The sequence below is a fragment of the Chironomus tepperi genome, unplaced genomic scaffold (assembly GCF_022539635.2).
Source record: "Chironomus tepperi strain 1889 unplaced genomic scaffold, CSIRO-AGI_Ctep_v1 contig_9, whole genome shotgun sequence".
NCBI classification, from domain to species: Eukaryota; Metazoa; Arthropoda; class Insecta; order Diptera; family Chironomidae; genus Chironomus; species Chironomus tepperi.
In genome coordinates, this window is record NW_027226131.1 from 475,460 (window position 1) to 501,825 (window position 26,366).

At 32.8% G+C, this 26,366-nt stretch overlaps 1 protein-coding gene across 3 annotated transcripts; it reads left to right on the forward strand.

Annotated features, from left to right (window-relative positions):
• Positions 1-1,255: 1,255 nt before the first annotated feature.
• Hil (peptidase hillarin) lies at positions 1,256-26,366 on the forward strand. Of its 3 annotated transcripts, none has more exons than XM_070634109.1 (11): positions 1,256-1,450; positions 6,859-7,276; positions 9,034-9,178; positions 12,103-12,204; positions 12,297-12,400; positions 23,637-24,568; positions 24,894-25,181; positions 25,272-25,521; positions 25,611-25,724; positions 25,790-25,953; positions 26,021-26,366. In XM_070634109.1, exons 2-11 carry the CDS (start codon positions 7,088-7,090, stop codon positions 26,157-26,159), a joined length of 2,427 nt encoding a protein of 808 aa, XP_070490210.1. In that variant the 5' UTR covers positions 1,256-1,450; positions 6,859-7,087; the 3' UTR covers positions 26,160-26,366. The 3 variants fall into 3 exon arrangements, with proteins under 3 accessions (XP_070490210.1, XP_070490202.1, XP_070490220.1); XM_070634101.1 differs by lacking the exon at positions 1,256-1,450 and adding an exon at positions 1,519-1,844; XM_070634119.1 differs by lacking the exon at positions 1,256-1,450 and adding an exon at positions 3,163-4,866.

Here is a 26,366-nt window from a genome sequence, read left to right on the forward strand (position 1 = left end):
AATTAATTATTTTTTTTTCAACAGAGATATTATGACAAGCATGAGTTTATGTGATATACTGACACACTGAGTGGTAATAACAAACGTTGCACGTGAGTTTTTGGAGAGTTTGATTATTGGAAGTAATGGGAATATTGCTGTCTCTTTCTATCTGTGTAAAAAGGACAAAAGAGTCCTGGAATGAAATTTATTCTTGACAATAGATGGCGCTGTACATGAAGTGATGAAGCAGTTAAGCGCTTATGTGGAGGAATTGGAAAGTGACTTAGTTCAAATTTGGTGTTGTAACTCGATGGTCGTGGTTCGAATCATTCTATTTCCAAATTTTGAGGTATTCTGATGTTTATATAATGAAATTGATCAATAATGTGCGAGATCAAGGCGACATCGAAGCTCTCGGCAAATTTTAGACTTTGGAAAGTGTTACGAACTTGAGATTGGTTAAAGAATGTCCCTAAAAGGCAAATAGCTTGCTTTTGAGAACTAAGTAACCTTAAATGAACTTCATAAGCATGCTCGTGAGGGTTGCTTTCAGCTTACTCTGCTTTTGAGAGCATGCTAGGGTGTCATAAATACAAAACCAATTCCTTATCTAGAAATCGCTATCAAAGCAAGATTGTCTTTTTTCAGAAGAATAAAATTTTTGGTTTGAAATACGAAGAGGCACTGTGACTGTTGATTTGTGGTGTAATCTCAGTGATTATAAAGTAAATCCTAGTTCCTTGATGAAACAGATTTACTTACTTACTTCCGTGGCCGTACAAATCAACTTTGATCTTTGGCCTCCCTCAGATGACGCCAAAAGCTGGTTCTATCGCTGGCTTTCGCCTGCCTATGGCATGAAATGATGATATAGACAATATTTGTATTTTATTGCTTCCATGAGCGACTTTCGGGAAGGAGGGGAGGGGTTTCGTTATTTTGTCCACCTCCCCCACTTAATCAGCCCACCAAATTGAGTTCCATACGAAAAATAACTCAACCCATCTTCCTTTCCCTCTCCCCTACCTCAAAAAATTTCTCCATAAGTCCCTAGTTCCTTCTCATTTGTTTCTATGTACTGATAGTACTCACCGAAGGTTACTAAAATCTTATTGTGAAGTTGAAATTTTCATAACGGCCAAAAAATATTCAAACCACAAAAACCAACTTTAAGCTCAAAAGCTCCACCATCAAAAATAATTCAAAGAACTTTAACTTTTTGATGGAATTTCTGAAATATCTCTATGATCATCATTGACCTTAAATTAGCTATTTTACCTGTTGAAGAAGAACTTTTTAACACTAGATCATTTTTAATATTTACGTGGAAATTTCGCAAAAGTTTAACGCGAATTGAATGTAAAGTTATAAAATTTTGTGCAACATCCTCAAACAAGTTGGAGTACATACTGTGCAATATGAAATTCTAGTGAAATTCGCAATAAATTCAATCTGCTGTATTTTTTGGGTACAACCATCTTTCGATTTAATTCAATTTTCTGACGAAAGCTCGCGAGTTTCATGACATACTAAAGTTAAATAGTGAGCAGCTTATCAAAAATTCTAATTTGCAACAATTCGTGACAATAGTTAATGCCGAAAATTAAATTTAATCAATTTGATCAATATTCGTCATCATAAAACGTAAAAGAAGTCTTAAGGTATGCAACAGTTGCGCGAGTATAAAACCACATCAACAACACAGAGTAAAGCTTGCGAGATAAAAAAATTGAGAAGATTTTTTAGTTGAGTTTTGGTTGTCGATCGTTCAAGTCGTGGTTCGTCATTTCGTGTGTCTGGATATTGTTTTTTTTTGTGGCAAAATAAGATAATAAGTCTTAATCGTGTTGGAGAAAAAAAAGGCAAATTTGGAATATTAAAGAATAAAAAAAAGAACAAAACAAAAAATTGAGAATTTCCATAAAGAAAACGTGTAAAGTCTATCATAATACTTATTCAACAATTGTTTAAGCTTAGTTCCTGTAGAACAAAACTAAAAATACATCATCAGTATAATAATTTTTCTCTCTATTACGTTTTTCATCAATAAATTATGAATTCTATAACAATAAAAAAATTGAATTAAAAAGAACCATTAAAAATTGACCAAAATAAAGAGCTTTTTGGATGTAAAATGTATTGTGTTCCACATAATGACGATAAGTAACGTTCAATTGAATATTCCAACAAATATAATTTACATTAAATAATAAACAAGAAGTGCTAAACAGAATACAAGCGTGAAGATTCTTAAGTGTTATCTAAAAATAAAAAAAATAGCAAATTTTGCACACACGCACAGCACTTGAAAGAAGAGGCATATTGGATATGCAGGAACGTATTCAGGCAGTGAAGGCAGTGATAGGCAACCTTTAGTGTTTCATGGCATAACTTGGTGTTTAGCTTCGATTGAAACCGCACAAAGACGACGATTCATTGCAAATTCAAGGCCGCGGCACTCAGGTTGCCCAGCACTGTATTTTGAAGAGGGATAAACACTTCTATCCCCTCTCCTTTCTAGTTTTTTGCAAAAAATCTGCGATTTAGAAGGGTCTTTAGTTGGAGAAGGGATGGGGAGCAAGAAGGGGATCAGTCCCTGAATCTGGCCACGTCCCTGATTGGGAAGGGTAGGTCTCCTTAGTTTTATAACTCCGCCTCCTCAACATAATTTGGTGATTCATGCAAAAGTTAATTCAAAAATATTTCGACATCAACGCTTCCGAGACGCCCCGGGATGTTGATGAGGGGGGAGGGTTAGAGGGCTCTAACTACCTCCCTGCCTCCATGGAATGTCTGAAGCTATTGATCAATCAATCATATTGGAATTTCATGTTCAACCATATGCAAGCATTTAAATCTCTTTTTTTTTTCTTTTACTACGACTATTTTTTTTATTTTCTTATGTGTAACCAACATTGTTGGATGGACAAATCACAAGGCACGGAAAAAAATTTGCTTTTTAGTAGGACAGAGTTCAATGAAATTCCTTTTGCTTATGCTCAATTCAAGTTTACTTTTCCATGGAAAGTAAAAAATGCCGTCTTTATAAATTCGCATTTTGACATATACACATTGCGCGATGTGTAGTATATACATTAAATTTTTTTTTTCTTGTCCATTTTCATGCTTTCGGTGAAATTTTTTATCTTCATTGATTTTTTTTGTCCACTTGAATAGCGTCAATGCATTTATATGAAACTTTGACAAGATTATTGTATGGGAAATAAAAGTAAAAAATTTCATACATTTCATTTTTGTGAAGAATTTCTTCAATCAATTGAAGCTTTTCATTGTTAAATGCCTTGATCTCTCGTCTGACTTTATATACTCAAGTTCCTTAGTAGCACAATAGTTAATTAATAAATTTTTTACAAGCCGGTTGTTGATGAATCAGTAATTTAATTGTGCAGTTTGAGTTTGCTCTTGTGAACTTGGATATTAAGTTGTTGTTATGAAACGATTGACTGCACTTTGACTTATAATTTAGAAGCAGACAGACTTGTTGTTTTTACTTAAAACGTTAAGAACGTCGTAAAATCGTAATTTAATGTTGAGTTACTTGAAAATGACGTTCATAAATTAATTACTCCGAGTGTCATTTACTTAATTATTTCGCTGGATATATAGATCAATTGTGATTCATGGCCTTCTCAGATAGCACCTAAAGCTGGTTCTATCGCTGGATTCTGGCAGTTAATTTCTTTGTGGCACACTACAGTTAAAAATGAAGAGAATTTGCCATAAATATGTTCAATCACATTTAAGTCATTTTTAAACTTAGCTAGAAAAACAACTCGAATTCGTAGCAATGTTCCAGCAACTTTGTTGACAGCTTTTTGCTCGGGCTAAGTCAAAAAAAGTCAAGCAAATGTATCAAATTGTTTCAAATCATTTCTTTTTCTGAACTAGAGCCAGGTAAACTGTATGTTATGAGAGTTTTCAAGATTAATTTACTGACAAAAGTAGTCTGGTTAGAAATCCTGGGTTTGAATCCTACTTCAAGTCTAGTGATTTTTCGGAATTTTAAATATTTCGAATGTTTAAGTGTAAACTGATTGATTCATATTCAATTGTTGGTGACGACGCAGCCACTTGGCAAATTTGGCTAATTTCACAAAGCGGCTGTCACTTGATTTTAAGTATATTGATGTCTCGTCGTCATGGTGGCAGCATTTTAATTTATGCCTGTGAGAGTTAAACTATAGGAACTAATGATTAGACTATGTTGAGTAATAAATTTAAAACCAGGAAAAATCTAGCAACATATAGCCCTGAAGTCCACTTAGAAGTATTTTTAAGATGCTCAAAATTTCACATTTTTGGACGTCATTTAGAAAAGCTTAAAATAAAATTGATTACGTCTTCAGCGACAACTTTGTGTTACGTAGCTTTAATGAAAAAGTAAAAGAACATAAAAATTCCAATAATTAATCTCGGAATCTCCCGCTGTGACATGCAGTCATGCACATAGAGAATCATAGATTCAACAACAAAGTCAGTCTCAACTTGAATATCAATATTTTCATCATCAACATCCCACACTAAAACGAAGAAATATAGAAAATTCAGATATTCTGGCATAAGCTAGATAAATCATAGGATTATGGCATGAAGATCGCGAAGATTATTTTAAATCGGCATTAAATTTTAAGCTTAACTTAATCTATATCTCAACGACAATCTCAAAATGACCAAAATAACGAATAAAAATAAAAATTCCAAAGTATGTACTTCAACATCATAAAATTGAGATTTATCATCCTTAATGGATACAAGCAAAATTGCGATAAATCTGATGTTGCTGCCGATGATGGTGATTATAATGTAAAGAAACAAATATACATGATGTCATCATATATATGTACATCATACACACATCTGAAGGTCTGCTTGTTGTTGTTACTTCTTATTTTCACATCTTTTTACTCTTTTTATTTTGTGCCGTACATAAAACCGCTGTTTATTTGATGATGACGATGAAATATTTTCCATCTCTTAAAGAAGAAAACAGGCAAAAGAAATAAGAAAGAAAAGATCCAAGTCCGAATCTTTATTTTTTTGATTTTTAACGAGAATCCAAGAAGAAATTAGGTTGAATGTGTAAATAAGCTTTGTGTGTAAAAATGGGCATCGTTCGTCAACTGTCCAGTTTTTTTTTTGCAATTTATCAAGAAGAAGAAACACGAAAAACGAATTTATGTACTTATTTGATGACCGCAAAAGAGGTGAAGAAAGTGACGAAAATAAAAATTGAGAGAATGAGAAGCAACAGTTGGCTATGGACAAAAAATAGTGATTTTTTATTATTATTATAATCTACTGAAAATCATTATGTGCTGTTTAGATTGAGAAATACGACAAATTTGTGCGTGTGTGTTCAAGACATTACTTCCTACTGCTTTATCCGTCCAACAAAAACTGTTAGCTTAATTACATTTGATGTTGATGTTTTCATTTTCACTTCCAATTTGCAACCAAAAAAAGAGACGAGCTCTTTATCGATACACATATTGTGTGAATGTGGAACATTGGACTTTATTGTCTGAGTGTGAAAAAAGTTTGGATTTGATTGAGAAAATTATGATTGGTTTTGACATGGAAAGGCTATGAGAATGGCTGTGAGGTTGTCGAATTGTGGAACGACTTACTGGGAAAAGGGGGTCTTTTGCTTTTGATTATTTCCTAACTACTCTCGAAAGTTATTTTGTCAGTCAAAAAACTTTCAAAAAAGCTCAAAATTCAAATTTTTGAACTTTGTTTACAAAAATCTAAATTGATATTTTTGGCAAATTTCAATGTTTTCACGCACAATTGCTTGTCAAATAACTGATCTTCTGCAATTTAACAGTTCAAAGTTGTGATATTACCATGTTAATAACTTGAAATCTAAGCATAAAGAACTTAAATTAAAAATTTCTGTGTAATTTGATGTAAAAATCTAAAAATTACACATTTCAAATTTTGAACTTTAATAACGAAAACCGTTACACATCGAGAGTAGTTAGATTATTTTTGAACCAGATATACGAGCGTCATACTACGGTTAATATCATTTCTCAAAATTGTGCATTTTACGTCAATTTGACGTTATGGATACTTAGTGGTGTCCTACGGCAGACAACTGATCAGAGTGATGTCGGAGATTTGAAGAATTTTTTCCAAATAGTGATTTTTTGACCCAAACCCACTCTCTTCTGGATACATCTCTACCTTGACTATCTACCTTGGCTATGTTGTACTTAGTGTGTGATTGATCATGGACTTGCATACATTTCAATCTTGGTATTGAATACCCTTAATTGTGCTGCATGCAAGAGATTCCAAAATGACAAATTTTGAATTTTACAAACTTAAATGTCAAGCTATTTAAATTGATATCCACCCATAATTGAATCTTCAAAAAAATCCAAATTTTTCTTTAGAAATCTGAATGACAAAACATAATTCAAAGAACGCAGTAAGCGCATCAGATTACAAACAAAACAAAAGTCAGCTGAGAGTGAAGAAAGAAAGGAAAATAATCAATTGAATAAAAGAGTTAATCGGCATTACAATTAAGTAGGCACACCTTGCCAGAAGCCGATTCCAAATACGATTTATGGTTCTCTTCTCACAGAAAAAAAGACAATTGTAATACAACATCCGAAAAAATTAAAATTGTGATACTGATGATGATGTCGTATTTATTTAAGCGTATTAATATGGAAATTCTCATTTTTTTGTTGTTCATGTGCCAAGTGCAAAACGTCAATTGACATTGAAACTATACTTCGTATTAGTTATGAATTACTCGCGATTTTCGTTCAGTAATCATCATGTTCAGTTTTGGAAAAAGTGCTAATTTATTCAATCTTGTATTTTTTGTTTTAATTACAGTGAATTTACCCAAATGAATTGAGAAAGCATAAGAGAAATTTTAAGTTTTTTATGACCACTCACAACAAATTCAAATTAGTGCAAGAAAAGTAATAAAAAGAGCTTAAATGCAAGTGTAATTCAACAGTGATATGAATAAATCTGTTAATTTTATATAAAGCAACATAAAAAGAGAGTTTTTTGGTTTTTTGGTATAAAGGAACAAGAAGTGCATTAACACACAAAAAAAATGTATCGACCTAATTTTTATGAATCAACTTGTTTACGATGCAGCGAGACTGTTTATCAAGTGGACAGAATTGGTCCATTAAAGGATTTTACATTCTATCACACAGGATGTTTTAAATGTAAAGCATGCGGATCTAAATTAACGCTCAAAACATATTTTAATAATCAACTTAATAGCGAGGATAAAGAGGTGAATATATAAGTAGCTAATTAGTGATTCATGATGATTTTAGAGTTTGCTGAATAGCCAACAATTATGATGATGATGTAGCCAATTAAATGCCCAATTTGATTAACACATAATTCACTCGTATCACGATCTCATTTCATCTTTATAATTTCATCCAGTGGTGCGCAACCTTTTGTTTTTTGTGGCACACCTTCGAGGCAACCCTGAGCCAAGCCACACATGACATACGGTCCATGGTATTCTTCATCAATTTTTAGTGTCCCGCGACCCACAGGTTGCCCACCACTGACTTAACCTAAACGTTATTTTCACATTTTACACTCTCTCATGTCTACCGATAGTCATTCATTACTTACACACATTTGCAGCAACAGCAATTTGTTTTCTATGAATGAATTACACATCTGATACGTCCGACAAGCATGCTTTATAGCAAAAATTTTATATTTTTATTTTCATTCCTATTAAATAGGTACTGAAGCTGTGTGTTATTGTGAAAAAGTTTAATTGCCGCTTTATAGACATATTCTCTCATTATTTTTCTCCTTACACGACTGAAGCTCTTTTTTTTCAATTAACCACAGAAGTACTATTAGAAAAATGAAAAATATTGTCTTTAAACAGATTTGGGGGGTCGTTCATTTGTTAGGTAACGTGGAAATATTGACTTTATAAACCCTCCTTGAGGTTCAACTTAACCCCTTTCTACCCACTTCCACACCCTCATTGACGCCCACACCCCCTTCTCACGCCCCTTATAACGTCACCTAACCACTGAACAGCCCCCAGTACACTACAAAGTATTTGTTTAAGTTTCATTAAATTGCTATTGGCTGATGTTGATGATGTAAGGCTTGATACTGCTTGATAATTTATCAAGTAGTATAATTTTGCGTTGTTGAGAGAAAAAACAAATGTGTTAAAAATTACCTGCTGTTGTCGTTGATACTATGTACAATAAAACATACTCATTACCACTGAACTATTCAAGTTATTATTATTGTCTTATTGTTGTTGCTACAACCGGCAAACTCAAGAATCATCATCAACCTTTATATGTCCTAATGATCTTGTGAATGAATTCAGGGTTGTTGATTTGGATGGGATTTAAAGGATTTTGGGGTTTTAAGGTATATGCAGTAACAAACAGAAGTCATCTGTGGGAGACCATGAATCACAGATGATCTGTTTGGTCATCGAAGTAAGTAAGTAAGTAAGCAGAAGTCGAATGCTATGTGGAACTGAGTTTTAATAAATTCTTGCTGACTTTTTGCTCTGATCAAGTTCCAATAACTTCTCAGGAAAGCTTACCGAGTAGAAATGGTCCAAAATCAGAAGCTTGACCGTCATGACTCTTCTATTAGGACAGATTCGGTGAAATCCGGCAGCAGGCTAGACTCATGCCGGTCTAAGGTCGAATTTTTCTCATTTTCTATGCCATATGACCTCCAAATTTGAGATTAAGCTCTTAACAATCTTCTGTAAAAACATTACATGTGCTATATCCACTTGACGTAATTAAGGTGAAGCTCCGATACGCATGAAGAACTTGCTTCAGCTTACTTCACAGCAACAAAGTCACAAACACCCAAATAACATCCCTAAACTAAGCAATTACTGTACAACTCTATAATATTCATTAAAAGTATAATTTGTTCATGCCTACCTCAAAATATCTCAATCACTCAACAACCCTGAATCCATAAATAATTATAACAATAGCCAAATAAAATTTATTGCGCATTTTTTCATTTCAGGTTTATTGCAGTTCACATGTTCCAAAAAGTGGACCAGGTCATTTTGATCAAAATTCAGTAGGAATTCGACAGGCACTAAATGTGCCCAAAAGTACAAATCTCATAAATGATCAAATTCGTGGCACCAGTCGAGATCAATTCGATGGTAAGTCTTGCATCAATTGCTGCTGTAAATAGTAAATTGCATTCTAGCGGGGAGAGCAGCACTAACATAACAATGACTGTACCTGACATAATGGAAAATGTAGTTTAAATATTTAAGTGGCATGAATTAATTCATCACATATACATTCCATTTCCTGATGCTGCATTTAAATCATTTCCTCTTATATTCTTCCTCAAATCCATTGTTTAAATGTATGGCTGATGATGAATTGATCCATACTAACTAACTATACATTATTTTATTTATGAAAAGAATAAATAACTTCACATTGAATGGAATTTGCGATGGATTGATAGGTGTGTTGAGCATGAACTTGATTTTATTTCTTTTTCATACTTTAAACTGAACTAAAACAAACATTTGCTCCGTTTCACACACTCTTCTTCTTACCATTTCCATCCTCTTGTTCTGCTTGTACTTCTTATTTTGCAACAACATACTCGAAACTGTTGTTCAACTTCTCTTGATTATGACGTCATAGCTATAAAACATAATATATATAAAAAAGAACATTCTGATTAAAGAGTTGTTGAGCTTACTGCTGCCTGTGAACAGAAGAGAGAAAGAGAAGAAAATGTTGCATAACTATTGTACAATTGTATGCGATAGAACGTACTTTCGTAGAAGAGTGAGCAGGCAAATGGGAAAGAATTAACTGCACTTTACGATACGGGATCTTTTTTTCTAAAATTGTTACGCGCATTTGAGAAACTGTCTGGCGCGAATGGGAATGAAATGAGCGGCGAATGAAGAATCAACAAAAAAATCTCTCAGAATTAACTAAATTGAAATGAAATGAATGAAGCTAATGATAGACAAATTGTCAAAATGGGTAGGAATGCATCATAATTATCATTAGTAATTTAAGGCTTGATGAGCAAGAGATTTATGATGCATACATTTTATGAACTAATTACGCTAAAAAAAAGATACTATTCATATCATCACTTAATTAAGGCACTTAGGAATTCTCTATTAATTGTGCTAAATATTAATAACTTCATCAGCTCAGTTAGGTGGAAATATCCCAGTGGGAGATACGATAAACATTTATATTTGAATTCTCAAGATGTTATGACAATTTTTAAGATTCAAAGTCCATGGAAATTTTTCATTTTGGACCATATGGTCGTTTTTGTATAGCGCCAGTTGTCCAATTGTCCATAAATGACGTCTGTTGAGAAATGTGTAATCGATCAGCCCAAATCAAATTTTTATATCAAAATGGATCATGATCAGGTTGTTCCTAATCATTTTAACATTTGCCCTCAACTTGACGTTAAAATTATGTCATAACAGATATCCCAGAAAGAGCATAGCGCAGAAAAGGTGAAAAATGACACGTCAGGTCGGTGAGGCTCTGGGTTGAGACCAGATTCAGTAAAACCTGGACTAACCTTTTTTAAGCAGACAAATTGTCTTCCAGAGAGTCACAAAGATCTAGATATTAATTCCTTGCACTTCTCTTTCTTTAAGTGCTGATTGTCTTAAGGAACTGATTTCTGACAAAACGAAGCCCAGGAATCGTTTTTGAGCGAAACAAATGCTTCATCACAGTCATTTGGAAGCCACATAGAGATGCATTCTAGTTAGCGTTGTGTAATGGACAAACCCGAATAACACAAATTGATAAATCAATCAATGTTCAAGCTCCAGGTCAACTTGAAACTGATTTGGTATCGTATTCAATTTGAATTCAGCTTCATGTCAGAGTTAGACCGGCCTGATACCGCTTTTTAGATCGATTAATCAACTTGTGCTATTCGGAAAAATGCGTCATAACAAGTCATGATGTCGAGTTAATGACTAGCTATAACAAATGCCTATTCGAGATAGTTAGAAGTACTACAAAATTGCATTTTAGCGTTACAAAACATCCAAACGACGCCCTTTTTAAAGACTTTTTATTTTCTAAAATCCAAAAAATTTTCCCCCACTCAAAACAAAAATTCCCAAAAAAAAAAAATCTGAATAAAAAATTTTTAAGAATGAATCGATTGATATTTACTTCTATTCTGGTAACCTACCAAATAAGTTCATTCATCCATCCACACAAATATGCCCGCAAAAGAATTCTTTATTATAATTTTCACTGAAAAGGTATGCTGCATACACACGACTCTCTACATTTTCAAACCTACGCAATCATCTAGAATACTCGTCGTCAGTCAGTCATTTAAGTCTTAATTGTAAAGACATTGAAATTGAAATAAGCAGGCACAACTGTTGTGGTTGTAAATTGATTCCTACTTCTCATCATCAATGGAATTTTATTTCATGAAATGTAAGACTTTTATGTGACTTTATGTCTCTTTCATCACATTGGCATGACTAGTAACTGCAAAACATAATAATAACAATAAAAATGGATATACAATGATGAAATGTATTTGTGTGGTTGTTTGTTTTGGCATATCAGTGATGCGCTTATTATTTGATCTATAAAAGTCATGCCGATGTGAATTTCTAATGCAAATGACCACAAAGAGCTTCTCATACTTCTCGTGCTGCTTACACTTATGTAATACCAATTTCAAAGAAGTCTGGCTGATGTTTTATGATCTCTCACACATTTCACTTCGCTGTTGTCATTTCAATGAATACATCTGCTTAGGGACAATGACGGCTAGTCTCGTAAGTAGTGTCGAAATCAAGTGGGAATAGCTTAGCACTCTCTTATAACTACATTGTTAATAAATTATTTCATAATATTCAGCATCAGTTTCTTTACATTATTTTATGTATTTCAATGTTAAACTCATTGACTTACATGAACTAACAAGCATGTGTGAATATTTATATAGTATATACAATAAAGATGAGAGCATTCATTCATGTCTTTATCATTTGAGATCAATGTCATAATATATAGCAACAAACTAACATACATTATTTACTTATAGGCGTCCAACGTCAAATGACTCCTAATGGTCACAATGGAAATGGCAATTCCATACGAGATCATGTTTCACCATCATATAACGATTCATCTGATTACAAATATGGTACGTATTGGATATAAATAACCGATTATGATGAAATTTTTATTTAATTGATTGCCAATTTAATATTTTTTTATATTTATTGATGCATTTAGGACGATTTGATGCAAGCGCCTTACACATAGCACACGCTCTTAAACAAACCGAGATACAGAAATCATATAATAAGGCACGAGAAAAACCAATCGACCAATATTTGGTGAGTTATACATTTTTTCAGTTATGTTTTATGAGCTGCAAATTCCAACCACAATAATTATTGCTTATTGAGCAAAAAAGGCACAATTATTTTTTGAGAAAAATCCGCAAATGTAATGCTGGTCGTGGACTTTTTCTGTTTTTTGTGTAAGAACCGAAAGTGAAAATTTTTTGTTATAATTTCGTTAGTTTTGTGGCAGGCAAGACATTATGAAAATAGCAAGTAAAAAAACAATAATATGAGAAATTATCATTATTAAATGTTGAGTCATAAAAACATAGTTATTGCCAGGAAGTAGAGTTAAGAAGGAAAACAATTGGTCCATTAAGAAATGAAAAAGCAACAGTAAGAAATTAGATGAGATTTTTTTAATGTTTTTTTTTTGCTTACCTAATCTATTATTATTAAGCATTTTCTTCTTCTGTAGCTGCTGCTGTTGCTGCTGCTATTATTGTGGGGTATAGCTATGAAAAAGAAAAAATAAAGTTTTCTTCATCGGCATACTTTTGCATAAATGAATTTTAATTAATTGAAATGAATGTTTTGACGCTAAAGTTATTTCATGGCATATTTGAGCTGGATTAGTCACTTTTACTGGCTGACGTTTGCTGTTTAGAGTTGAGTGAACTCTTTGAATTTGCATTTGACTTATATTTTGTATTTTTATGCTGATGCAACTTGGGTTGGTTAACTTTTGGAATTAATTAGTTGCAAACTTAAGTTCACTGTCCCGATCGGCACAAATGTTGCCACAAGCCGGTTAATCGATCCAAAATCCGACAACAGACCGGCATGACTCTGGGATACCAGAGAGATTGCTCACATTAATGAGCATACTCAAAGCATGCTTTTTTTCATACAAATGAGCATGCTCACAAAATTGAGTAAACTCAGAGTATGCTCTTTGTCTGTTAGGAGCATGGTCAACTGAATTTTAATCAAATCTAAAGCACGTCGATCTAGAGCTGGATTTTTGATCGATTAACAGATGTGTACTATTCGGATTCCTGCATCATGGAAGTAGTAATCTTAGATAAATTGTAGATAAATGCTCGAAAATAACCAAATTTACGAATTGACTGTCACATGTTTCTAAGTAAACTGATGAAGTAGTGGCAACAATTCATTGTGTACCGATAGGATCGAGGTCTCTAAATTAGCACTTCCGTCAGTAATATATGAAATAATAGACCTGAGAGTATCAAGTTACTGAATCAGTAGTCATTAGTCAATATGAAAAGTATTGCTTATTTAGAGACCTTGATCCAGAGGTCAGAGTCGACTCCAATTCTATATGGAGTCAAGTAGACTCAAGTACATTTTTCGATAAAAAATTCGAGTTGATTTTGAGCTTTGCATGTTGTACCCGAAGATCACACGGCTTAGAAATGGCCGAAATACATCTACTTGTCAGGGTGACTCTGTCCCGAGACCAGATTCGATGAAATTCAGCCTCTGGCCAGAGTCAAGTTTGCAAACACCAATTATGCAATGTTTCACCATTCATTTCCCATCAGCAACCAAAACCTCCACCAAATGCGCCTTCTAATCTCATCACCTCTACTTATCCTCAAACTTATCTTTTTGTTTTTATATTTTTCTTCATCATCGTCTGTTATTTCAAAGGAAAAAAAAGCATGCGAGACAATTGTTCATACCATAAAGAGTTAAAATTTACATTCAATTGCATTTAAAATATGTCACGATTTGTGATGGACACTTTAATCTCTTGTAACCAACAAGCGACACAAAGAGTTAAATTAAATAAATACAAAACAAAAAGACCTCTGTTTACCATGCTGTGTAATTGGTGAAGTCATCATGCGGCGACTATAATAAAGGTTTTTAGGTAACTTCTCCCCATACGTATAATCAGTTTGGATTATTTAATGAATTAAATAATGAGATATGACTTGTCGATGTTAAAATTCATGGAATGTTAATTATGTCACCCTATTATGGTATTGTGGATCATTTGGTAGTAGCCGCAGAAATATTTCATGATTAAAAAAACTGCGGCAATTCTTTTTGTGTGAAAAATTTACTATATCCAAATCAGATCAATATTGGCTATAGAGCTGCTCTTTTGTCTATAGAGGCTTTGTTCATTATACTTGACAGTTTTGTGATGATTGATAGATTCACATAAATCTCATCAGATAAGGAAATTCCAAAAGCATCTAAACAAATTACTGCCGCATGTTGATACTTAATGACTATGTCATTGCGCAGTATAGTTTAGGCGCAGACACGTAAAGTCATTTAAGGGACAAATGAAATAAATCTTTTTGGAAGGTGTTGTAAGGCAGCATAAAATAGATTGTCACACCCATAAATAAACAGCAGTGGCTAATTTTTGCTGCCTTAAAATGTCAATAGTCAGTATCTCAGGCTGTTATATCGCAAGCTACTGCTGTAAATTTAATTACATCTCCACAGCATCAACAGCATTTTATGACACTAAGGTCTAAGATATTCAGATACTGTAATTTAGTAATTATTTAACAAAATGATGAAGATAATTAAATTTAAGTCACAATAAAAAGTTTAGGAGTTTCTCATGATGCAACACATGAATAAATCTTTTGATATTCATCTTCATAAAAGAAGACACAAACGTAACAGCCAATTTAAAAGAAAACCCTCGCTTTTGTCCCCATTTGCATGAGTTATAATGATAAAAGCATTTCACTAATTGTACCGTACAAAAAGAGACTTTATTATTGAAGTGTTAAAAAGATATCTTTCACTTTTTCCTCATACTTGTACGCCCATTCACTTAAATTCATCATAAATGATTCTTGATTTTCATCGACAAATGTTTATTGAATTGAAATTTTAGCAAATTTATGAAAGAAATGACAATTATAACTTCACTTTGTTCGGCGGATTGGGTGACTGGATGAGGTGTGATAACTCAGCAACCAGACATCGTTGAGAGCTCTGGTTTATTGCATTAGCTTTATTCCATAAAGTTGTTACGGCGACGGCTATTCAAAAAGTTTAAATCAACGCATAAATACTATAATTAACAATTTTTCATTTCTGTAAACAAAAACACGTTTTTTTCATTGTTTTACAATGTTGTTCAATGTTTTCACAGTGTTTTCTAAAAAAGTTTGAATTATAAAAATCCGTTAAATGATGAAATTCATAAATTCTTGGCATGGTGACTTGAATTTTATTGGATTTTGTTTTCTGAGTGGTGAAGTGATCTGAGTCTTACTGGATCTTGTGTTAGAGTCGAAGAAGTGATTTGGACTCTACTGGATCTTGTTTTTAGGTCGGAGAAAAGACTTGGAACTTGTTTTAGGGTCGAGAAATGACTTAAATCCTACTGGACTAGATTCACTCATAATTTCACTAATCAAACACTGATCGATGTACGCAAAAATGCGCTTAAGTCCCTCGATCAATAACATGAGCACTTTCAATATTTTTTTATTACCATATCGGAAACGGAGAATTTCGCGCAAATTTTTTTTGCTTTTTATAAAACATACACGAAATGCACGGATATCACTTTTAAATTAATTTTATTAGCGGACATTAAAGCGTAAAAAAATTATTGAACCTGATATACATTTACCGATATGATGAGGTGCGCACATATGAATCTATCGGTGAATTCGACGGATGGTTAGACAGACGATTGCGAAAGAGAAAGTAAAAGCTGATGATGATGATGATCATAAACAATTTTTACCTTCTATCAAGCATGTTTTGAGTTCAATGAAATCATCTGAATGTGTATCATAAGCAAGTGTTCAATCACATGTAAAATTCTTGTACTTATAATTTGAATTTCGCGTTATTTTAACATAAACATGAAACATAAAGCATATTCAGTTAATCATTAAGCCTTAATTACTATTCATTTGCCTACTCACGTGCATATCGTAAATATGAGTAAGCAGCTTCTAATGATAATAATTTATATACAAAAGAAAATGCTTTATGGATGTGAGTAGAAAGTAAGCAATAAGTATATAGAATGTGACAATAATTTTACTTTTTAATTCTACGATATTTGTTGACAATGTTTCACATACGTTAAGGGGTCGTTTACTTATGATGTCTATCATTTATGGGATGTTGTGAAGAGGGATAGTAAGGGTTTTTATTGGAAATAGTTCTTACTTACTTACTTCACTGGCTGTGCATATCAATTTTGATCCATAACCATTCGTATATTTTGTCTATAATTACGATTCCGATGCAATACTTTCTCAATCGACAGCTTCTTTCAATGAGTTGTTTGGACAAACACGTGATCTTTTGGAATCACGTTTATGACTTGTGCATGTTTGAGCTAAAGTTCAAAGTTAACTTTAGTATGCCACAGTTCGCTTAGAACCCATTGAAATTTGTATGAAATGTTATACTTCACAAGTACTTGCAGAAAAAATATTTCATGTAAATTTTAATCGGTTTTTAGCTACCAAAGCGAATTCAAGTTGAATTCGAAATTTGGTAAGAACTCTAAATTCCTATGAAAAGGGGAAAATCAACTAATTTTAGTTGCAAACAAAATCGAAAATTCAACGGCAGTTGCGTATTCTCAACAATTTTCGTTGTCATGAGGCCAATTCAGCAATTTAGAACTTCTGTTATATGCATCCATTACTTTAAGTTTGATAGTTTCCCAACTTTAGTATTATCCGATAGCCAAACCTTAGAAAAGACGAAAATTCGTGTCCTCTAGTCGAATGGACTCTGAAGTGGTCATGAGACCAAATTTCACCATATCCAATCCTCACCATGTGTCTCTCGAGTTAGAATGTGTGACATTGAACGTCATTTATGAACGATCTTCATTAAAAATTTGGAGCAGTTTTCTTTTCTCTATTGTTATTTATTTTGACAGCATAAAGTATTCTTTTTTTGGTATAATTTGATGATTCCGGTTTGAATATATCACATACGAATTTTAGCTTCTTGTACTTTTTATAGCGAATAAATAAAGTACGGATGTAGGTGAATGACATGTTTGTTTATTGGATAAATATGCTATATGTTGTAAAATTTAATTCCAATTCAATTATCATTCGAGAAACTTTCATGCTTAACAACAAAAAAATGTATACGACTTTAATGGTTTGTTAAAGAGATTGAAGTATAATCTTAATTTGCGTATATGCTTAATACCATGCTTTGCTTGGAAAACCGGTAATAAAAAAAAATATGAAAATTCAAATACAATTGCCATTTAAATGATCTCACTATCCATTCCATACTAGTTTCTATAAAGAAAACTTAGAAATTTCAATTTTCTCTCATGGCATTCATATTCATAACACGAAAGATCCTTGAACTTCAAGTCGTTGATATTTATTCATTATTACACTCCATTCGGCTGAATTATGGAAATTTATTGAAAACAAATCACGTCAGATTAACTCTTGTGACCTTGCAAATTGAGCTGTATTGGATATTTTTCATAATTCACAAAATAGTTCATAGTTGCCGGAAGATGTAACTGACTACTTTCATTTTTATTTCTCAAATTAACATTCAATGCATTTGACCCGTTCTGACTGTAAAGAATATCAAAAGCATTATCATATTTTCCCCTTTCTTCTTTTCTTGTGCTGTTAATTTTCAGTCTTGGTGAGATATTACTTTGTAGGTAAAATTGGCAAGCAAGTAGAAAGCATTGTTATTTGATTGCTAAACGCTCTACTAATAAAATCACTATGCGAAACAATTTTCTAATAATCTATGCTATACTTTAGTTGATCTTATTTCATTGCTTTTAGAATTTTCATGCAATTTTAGTTTTTCGATGAAGTTGAAGAATTGGATGTTGAATCGAAGTTGTTCGAATTTTGATTAGATTCGTTGAGAATATGTCAACTGTCGTTTAACATTCAAATTAGTTGATTTTCCCCTTTTATAGTTGTTGACCCTTTCATGAAAATACTTCAGTCTGTTTACTAAGTTCAAACAATAAACATCATCTTTATTTGAATTTGATTTTTAATCATACCCGGAATCATACTTATTTGTAAATAAGCATTGTTTTATTATCTCTAAAACATCTACAGATTACATCTTATATAACTTTAACTCACATTCGTGCATTTTCCAGAATTTTCAAATTGTATTTTTCGTCGTAAATTCGGTCGAAACTAGCAGTCAAGATGTCATCAGGACAACTTATATCTTAATGTAAATACGGCGTATTAACCAAAACGTTGTCTTGTTCGAGTTCCTCTCATTATTTACCGTTTCAAAAGAAATTAAATTTCATTAATTTAAGGATTTTAAAACTCTTTTAATTCAATATAGTTGAAAATCAATAAACAGTTACCATTTTAAAGCACTTTGTAATGCAATTTATTGGGAAAATGTTCTTCCAAAAGCAGGTTTTATCAATAAAAAAGCAATTAATTAACATCAAAATGTATAAACAAAGTTTTAAAACTTGAAAACATTTCAATCATTATGAATCATAAGATAAAAACAGAAATTTGATAATCATGTTAATGAGGATGAAGATATGCATATAAGCTTATACAATGAACAAATATTATATTCTCTTAATATTGGACACAAGATTATCCACTTCCTGACTGAAAGTTTCATTAAACATCAATAAAAAATACAAAAGTTACAGTAATTTGAAAAACTATGTTGAAAGTTAGTAATTAATCGCTTAGTCTTTGCAAATCTGCCGGATAAAATGCATCTAAATCCCACCAACTATGACGAGACATTTTCCAGCTTAAGACGATAATTATTCCGCTCATAACAATCACAGATTCACAATACATATTACAATAATTTCCGCAAAATTCAATAACACTGTTGATAATTTGTAATTAATAATAAATAAAAGAGCATAAAACTGTTTCGAATTTACTGGTATTTAAGAATGCTGTGGAGAAATACCACTGATATGTATGAATAAGCATGTTATATAAATAAATGCTAAAAACGGTCAATAATCATAATTAAAGTAAAATAAAAAGTTACATGAGAATTAAAAAATCTCATAAATGACGCAGAAAATTTCAAATTCGTTATTTCACTCCTTTTAAAAATAAATCAATGAAATTCACTTTCATTTAAGTCAGCTGCCATTCAGGTTACCTCAGTGTTGCTTATATCAGGCTACAAAAGAGAAGAGACAGAGAAATGGAGGAAAAAATATTATTACGTAAAAAATTAAATAAATTGGATCAAAAATCAAATCACAAACATATCATTTACAAAAATAGAAGTTTATATCTTAAACATGTCAAACCACAGTAGTCGTTTATGACATGAAACTATTTTTTATCTCCAAGTCTAGCATATCATGATGAAAATAACATGAGGAAATGCGTGTAACTATCACCATAGTGATAGTGCATTAATTAATATGATAAATGCAGAGTCACAATCAGTACATTTGTCTGATTTAATCGATTTCAGTTTCCATTTCATTTCTTACTTCTTGCAAGTATGTAAAAGAAGCGGAAATTTCCTGTTCAATGAGAATAATTTATTAACAAAAGTAACATACAATAAATGAGATAAAGAAGAAAATGCTGCAATTTCACTTTCATCGGCTTGTTTCACTTGATCATTCGATCAATATCTACGAAAATGTGCAGAAGCTAATGTGAAGGTGGGCACGAGGGAGTGGACGGTAGCGCTTTTTCTCATAAAAATAATGAAGTTATTTAGTTTAAAAGTTGAAAATATATCAATATGTTTATTGAACTACTCAAAGTATTTTCGAATTGGGGATGCTGAAGTCTAACTCCGAAACTGACCAAATATCAAGTGTGTACCTTTATGTTGTATCCCCTGTGACCACTAAACATGCCACTGATGGCCGAAACTATGCCGAGATGTGAACTTAAAGGAATATATTGAAATCAGACTCAAACAGCTCGATTGTAGGGTGGCAGCCTTGCAAACAAGCTAGGGATAGTAGACTTACAACTTGCTATATTTGAACCCAGTGTGTACAAAGAAGAATTCTCAAATTATTACAAGGTAGATCGAGTAAATTGTTGGAATTTGTATTTGGTCCAATAGCAACCCTCGTAGCTTATTTGATAAGAGCACTTGATATGTAATTATGAGAGCATGGATTCATGGATTCATGGTCTTTATCGGGATGTGTTGCATCAAAGTGCACTTTTTTCTTAGAAAAGACAGTCAGACAAATTTTTTCACCATTCTGGTATCTTCATACCTGCTAAAAAATGCACAAATTCTGCACTTGTGCTTATTTGAGATAAAAATAAAAATAAAAAACAAAAATTATGAAACTATAATGCGATTATTATCGATGTGATTGGGCGGAAATTGTCGCCTAGAATCATATTGGACTCTTGCTGCTTCAAATAGCGTGGATGTGAAATATATTTTTATTTTATAACAAACAACAAACTTTTACTTGTGATCTTGACGCCATATGTTTATAATAAATGAATATCAATGGAGGTGGATGTGTTTTTGCTTCCAACAATCAATTTCGACACACTGCTAGATTACCAAAATAAGATTTTTGTTGGTTCCTTCCATCTCTTTAAAAGAAGAAAGAAATTTTTCATTCAAACCCAGTCAATTAATTTGATCGGCATGTAACATTTTTATGATCTTTTACTTGATTCCATCTGTAGACAGACTACTGAATAAATTTGTACATGATTTATTCATAACAAATATATTATACTTGAATTAATAAATAATTAAATGTTCAATAATAAACATTTGCCTTGCTAACAATTTTGTGGATAAGTCAATGGATCGAATTCAGTAAGAAAACAATTGCTGTTAGATTTATTACACTCAATTTGTTCCAGCTGCGTTAGGAAATTGTATTCAAGTTATCAAGTGCAACCTCCACCTAAATTATTTTGTTATTTCATTAGTCGTGATGAGTTTCATGGATCTTTTCCGCAATTACCGGATCTTATGCTTAAAACCTTCTTACCTACATTCGACACTCCCTGTACTCACAAGCTACACACATTGAAGATACTTTAATTTGAATGTTTTAGCGAATCTTTAAATTAAAATACTTGGCCCATTTGATGACTAGCTGAATTTACACAAGCTTCCTATTGTTTCGTCGCTTGACATTAATCAGCATTTCATGACTCTTGTTCACATAAGTCAAAAGACAATGCGCTTTTAGAATTCCTAATACCTGCTTCAGTCTCGTTCATTTCATGACCTAATTTAGTAAAGACGAAAATAATGAAAGAAAAATTTTCTTTCCATTTATGGATAATAAAAAATAAAGAAGATTGTATACTCATAGTCAATGACAGAATGTCGAAAATGCTGTGCATAAATGAATCGGTCAAAAGTTGTGAATTTCATAGATCTTTTAGATTATTCATACTCACGGTTGCATATTTTATCGATAATAAGAATCGGACATTGGAAGTGAGATATTTATAAGTTAGCATTTGGTAATTATTTGAGGAATGTTGAAACTGACAATGTCATTTGTGCAGTGACACAGGAATGACAAAAGATTTGAAATTGATAGGACTAAAAATTTGCCGAAATTGGGAATGATTTATCATTAAATCGGGTTGATTTGTTGATTTTAGATTCCTTATGTCTCTATGGATTTCAGAGATCTACAATAAATACTCGTTACGTAGTTGTTGTTGAGTGCAGTTTAATAAGTACTCAAATTCATCTTAATTATTCACAATGATGTTTATTCTTCGAAGTTCAAAAACAGACTGAACTTTTGTATCAAAAGGGGTGTTCAACTATGTACAATAAATATTATTCAAATCTCAAATGAACGTTATAATAGATATTCTCCTGAAAAGAAAATTAAACTATGTCATTAGATCCTTAAACCATCAATCCTCAAAATACATCTTAGGAGGTACGCTGACATGCCCAATAACGGCCAATAATCAATATCTCACAACTGGTATAACTTCATCGACTCCTCATAAGACAACAACATGAAATTTCATGGTGAAAATAATGACAGCAGATATGTTTCTCAATCTTAGCTTCAATACCACATCGATAAACATCTAAGACTGTAATTTTCGAGCAATTTCAGAAAGCATTATTCGATTATTACCGTCTTTTCTATTTTCAGTATCTGTTAACAATTCTGAGCTCTGCTTTCTTTTTAACTCGTCATTATTCTCAATTCGTACAAACAAAAAAAGTTGAAGATAAATCTTTAAAAGAACTCATTGAATGCAATAATGATACACAACTCAGCTGATTATTATTGGTTTGTACTTATTCATGAATTGGCTTTTGATGAAACATAAAATCGAAAGTTCCCATTCATTAATTGTTAAGATATGTGTAACTTAATGCTTTCATAGTTTTCTATGACAACTTTGATACTTTTTTTGAGCAAATAAATCTGCTATTGTTGCTAGATTTCACCTTTGTCTCAGTAATTATGACGTAAAAAATGTTGTGACTCACTATACAGTATAAAAATATCTACGAGTAGATCAGATTATGAAAAATACATGAGATGTAAATAAATATTTCAGCCTTGACATCTTCCTCCATTTAACTTACTTCTTCTGATTGATGCATACGATTAAAATAATTTTTCGGTGGTAGCATCAAGCCACACATTAGTGGCTAATGACGTCTTTTTTCTGTGTCAATAAAAAATTTATATCATCTATTTAATGCGACTACGCACTTTGAAGGAGCGTTTGCTTTATAAATCACATCAATAAAAGATTTTAACGATGTTATGAGATTAAGTTATCAAGACTTAATGGCTTTAAATTTATTAAAATAAGTAGTACCAACATCTTTATAAGGGGCATTTACTTGTGACGTCTTCTTATTGATAGAAGTCCCGAGCTGCACATTGTGTTCGCTAGTGCACCACTATATTGCCACATCAACGCTCAGATGCGATGTTGTCATAGCGGCATTGAAACATTGGGTCGGAAACCCGATCGGCATACGTTTTTTGTGGCATCCAGATGGCAACCAAGTTGCAACTTTTATAGCGGATAACATGCAAATTGTTAGTTGAACGCCATATGGCAGCCACTTGGCTGATATGCATGATTTATGTCTATAGGGAATGTTCTTTTACGCATTGGGTGCTACTCGAATGACTACTCGGAAGTTAGGTTAGCTTTCTACTCGATGAGACTGATGGACGTCATTTGCAATCGCCCTTCTAAGCTTGGTTGGAATTTACAATTCAATATTATCAAAGATGCACAAAACATTACATCACCTAATAATCCCTAATTATGTTTATTTGTAGGCACGTGAAGAGCAAGCTCGCTTGGAGATGAAGCATCGCAAAGAAGAAGATGACTTGTATCGACGTTTTGCAAAGAAGCGTGAAGATGAGGAGCGTAGAATGCAGAATGAGATACAAGATGAGTGGGAGCGTGAATTGCAACGTTTAACACATAAATTTGAGAAGGAAATCTCAACGAAGCGATCGCGAGATGAACAGAATGTTTTGACACTTCGCCATCAACAGCAGAAGGATGATTTAGAGAAAAATATGACGCTACGTAAGACAAAGAAAAAAGAAAGCTTAACGAGAAAGATTCTTGAGAGTGAACGGTCAGAAACGGCTGCGTTGGTGGATAAGCAATCAAGCGAAATGTTGGATTTGATTAGTGCACGCCGTAGTGAATACATGCAAAGCGAAAGTATATTTTTAGATGATGATGAGTATCCAAATTCAGCTGAATATCCATTAATTGCACCGAAACCAGCACCGCCATTACTTAGTAAATTCCAAATATATGCCGATCCAGTTGAATTCCATGATGTCGATCAAATTGCTATATCTGTAGCGCAAAATGATCAGAAGACATTTACCGATTTGGTACGACAATTAATTGCACACTGCACAAGTGATGTTGAAAAGGCGAGAACAATTTTCCGGTGGATAACTGTGAAAAATTTGAATACTATGCATTTTGATGACGATTTGCGTGGTGACACTCCAATGGGTTTACTTCGCGGTATTAAATATGGAACGGAAAGTTATCATGTGCTGTTTAAGCGTCTCTGCTCATATGCCGGTCTTCATTGTGTTGTTATTAAAGGATATTCAAAGAGTGCTGGATATCAGCCAGGCGTTAAGTTCCAGGATTCACGTTTTAGGAATTCTTGGAATGCTGTGTATGTTGCTGGTGCTTGGCGATTTGTACAGTGTAATTGGGGAGCTCGTCATTTGTAAGTATTGATGTTTAATTGACTGTTGTGGTGTCTGAGCAGGGTGGGATCTGGGGTATCGAACCATATATAGGCGAATCTTAGAGTGCGAGGTTAAGGCCTCTATGGTCGAATGGTTAGAGAAGTCTCTATCACTCTTTGTGAATACTTCGGTTTGATTACCCGTCGCTAGAAGGATTCGCACAATGCTCACGACATTACAACTATGTAATGCTATTCACTGTTGTCTTTTGATCTTCCAATGATGTAGTCGACGTCATATAGTGAATAACCTCCGCATACCACATACCAAATAACTAATTACAATCAATTTCTATTTTTACAGAGTAAATGCTAAGGAAGCACCGAAAACAAGCAAGGGCAAAAATGATAGCTTAAGATACGAGTATGATGATCATTATTTCCTTACCGATCCACGTGAATTCATCTACGAATTCTTCCCGTTACAAGAAGAATGGCAGCTACTCAAGCGGCCAATTTCACTACGGGAATTCGAAAATTTACCATTCGTACGATCATTATTCTTCAGATATGGTCTACATTTTGCTGATGAAGGATATGGTGCTGTTGTTTATACAGACGATACTGGAGCAGCAACTGTCAGAATAGCCATGTATGGATAAAGATCTATTTACTTATAATCCTATAAAAATCATGTAAACAAATTAAATTTTATTGATTATATCCTACATCTCTTTAATAGGCCTAATGATATGCAAAGCTGTTTAATATTCCATTACAACTTAAAGTTTTATGATAGTGATGAAGACTCATTTGATGCTGTATCATTAAAGAGATTTGTTATGCAATCAGTTATTGGTAATATTGTTGCATTTCGTGTTCACGCTCCGTGCTCTGGTGCTTTTCTATTGGACATTTTTGCTAATGCTGTTACACCGCAAGAATACTTGACAGGTGAACCGATGAAATTCAAATCAGTTTGTAAATTTAAAGTAAGCATAAAATTATTCATTTCCACAACAATCAACAATAATGTAATTGACTTTAAAATTATCTCATTCCATTCCATTCTCTATACTAGATATGTTGTGAGGAATTACAGACTGTAATGGTTCCTTTGCCTGACTGTGCCTCCGGCGAATGGGGTCCAACAAAAGCTACACGCTTATTCGGATTAATTCCCATAACACATCAGGTAACTAATTGACGTAAATTGACTATGTAAGGAATATTAATCATCATTTTATATCCATTTTGTAGGAACCTTTAATATTCGCAAGTCGTGTGTTGGAGATACAGTTTAGAATGTCTCGCGCATTAACAGATTTTATGGCCACTTTACATAAAAATGGTATTGAAGAGAAGAAACTGTCCAAATTTGTTCAGCACGCTGTCATCGATGATACTGTGACATTTACAATCAAGTAAGAACCAACCTCAGTTCCATAAATGATTCTTTGATTCTAATGACTTTCTTATCCATTCCTTTAGTTTCCCAGAAGAAGGACAGTATGGTTTAGACATCTACACAAGAGAAGTCGGCAATAATATGCATCATAACAGTTCGAGTGAGAAGCACTTACTAACACATTGTTGCAAATATTTGATTAATTCTAGCAGGAGAAATTAGCTTAACAGATACATAAAAAATGGATTTAATTTGTAAATAATAATTATTAATGTCTTAATTATGTTGTTTCTTATCATCTTTTGTTGATAAATTTACGAGAAAAAAATATGATTGAAAGTTATACCGTCCTAATATTATCTTATACATAATTAAATTTTTCACATATTTTACTAGTCGCTATACTACATACATTTCACTTTAAACAAC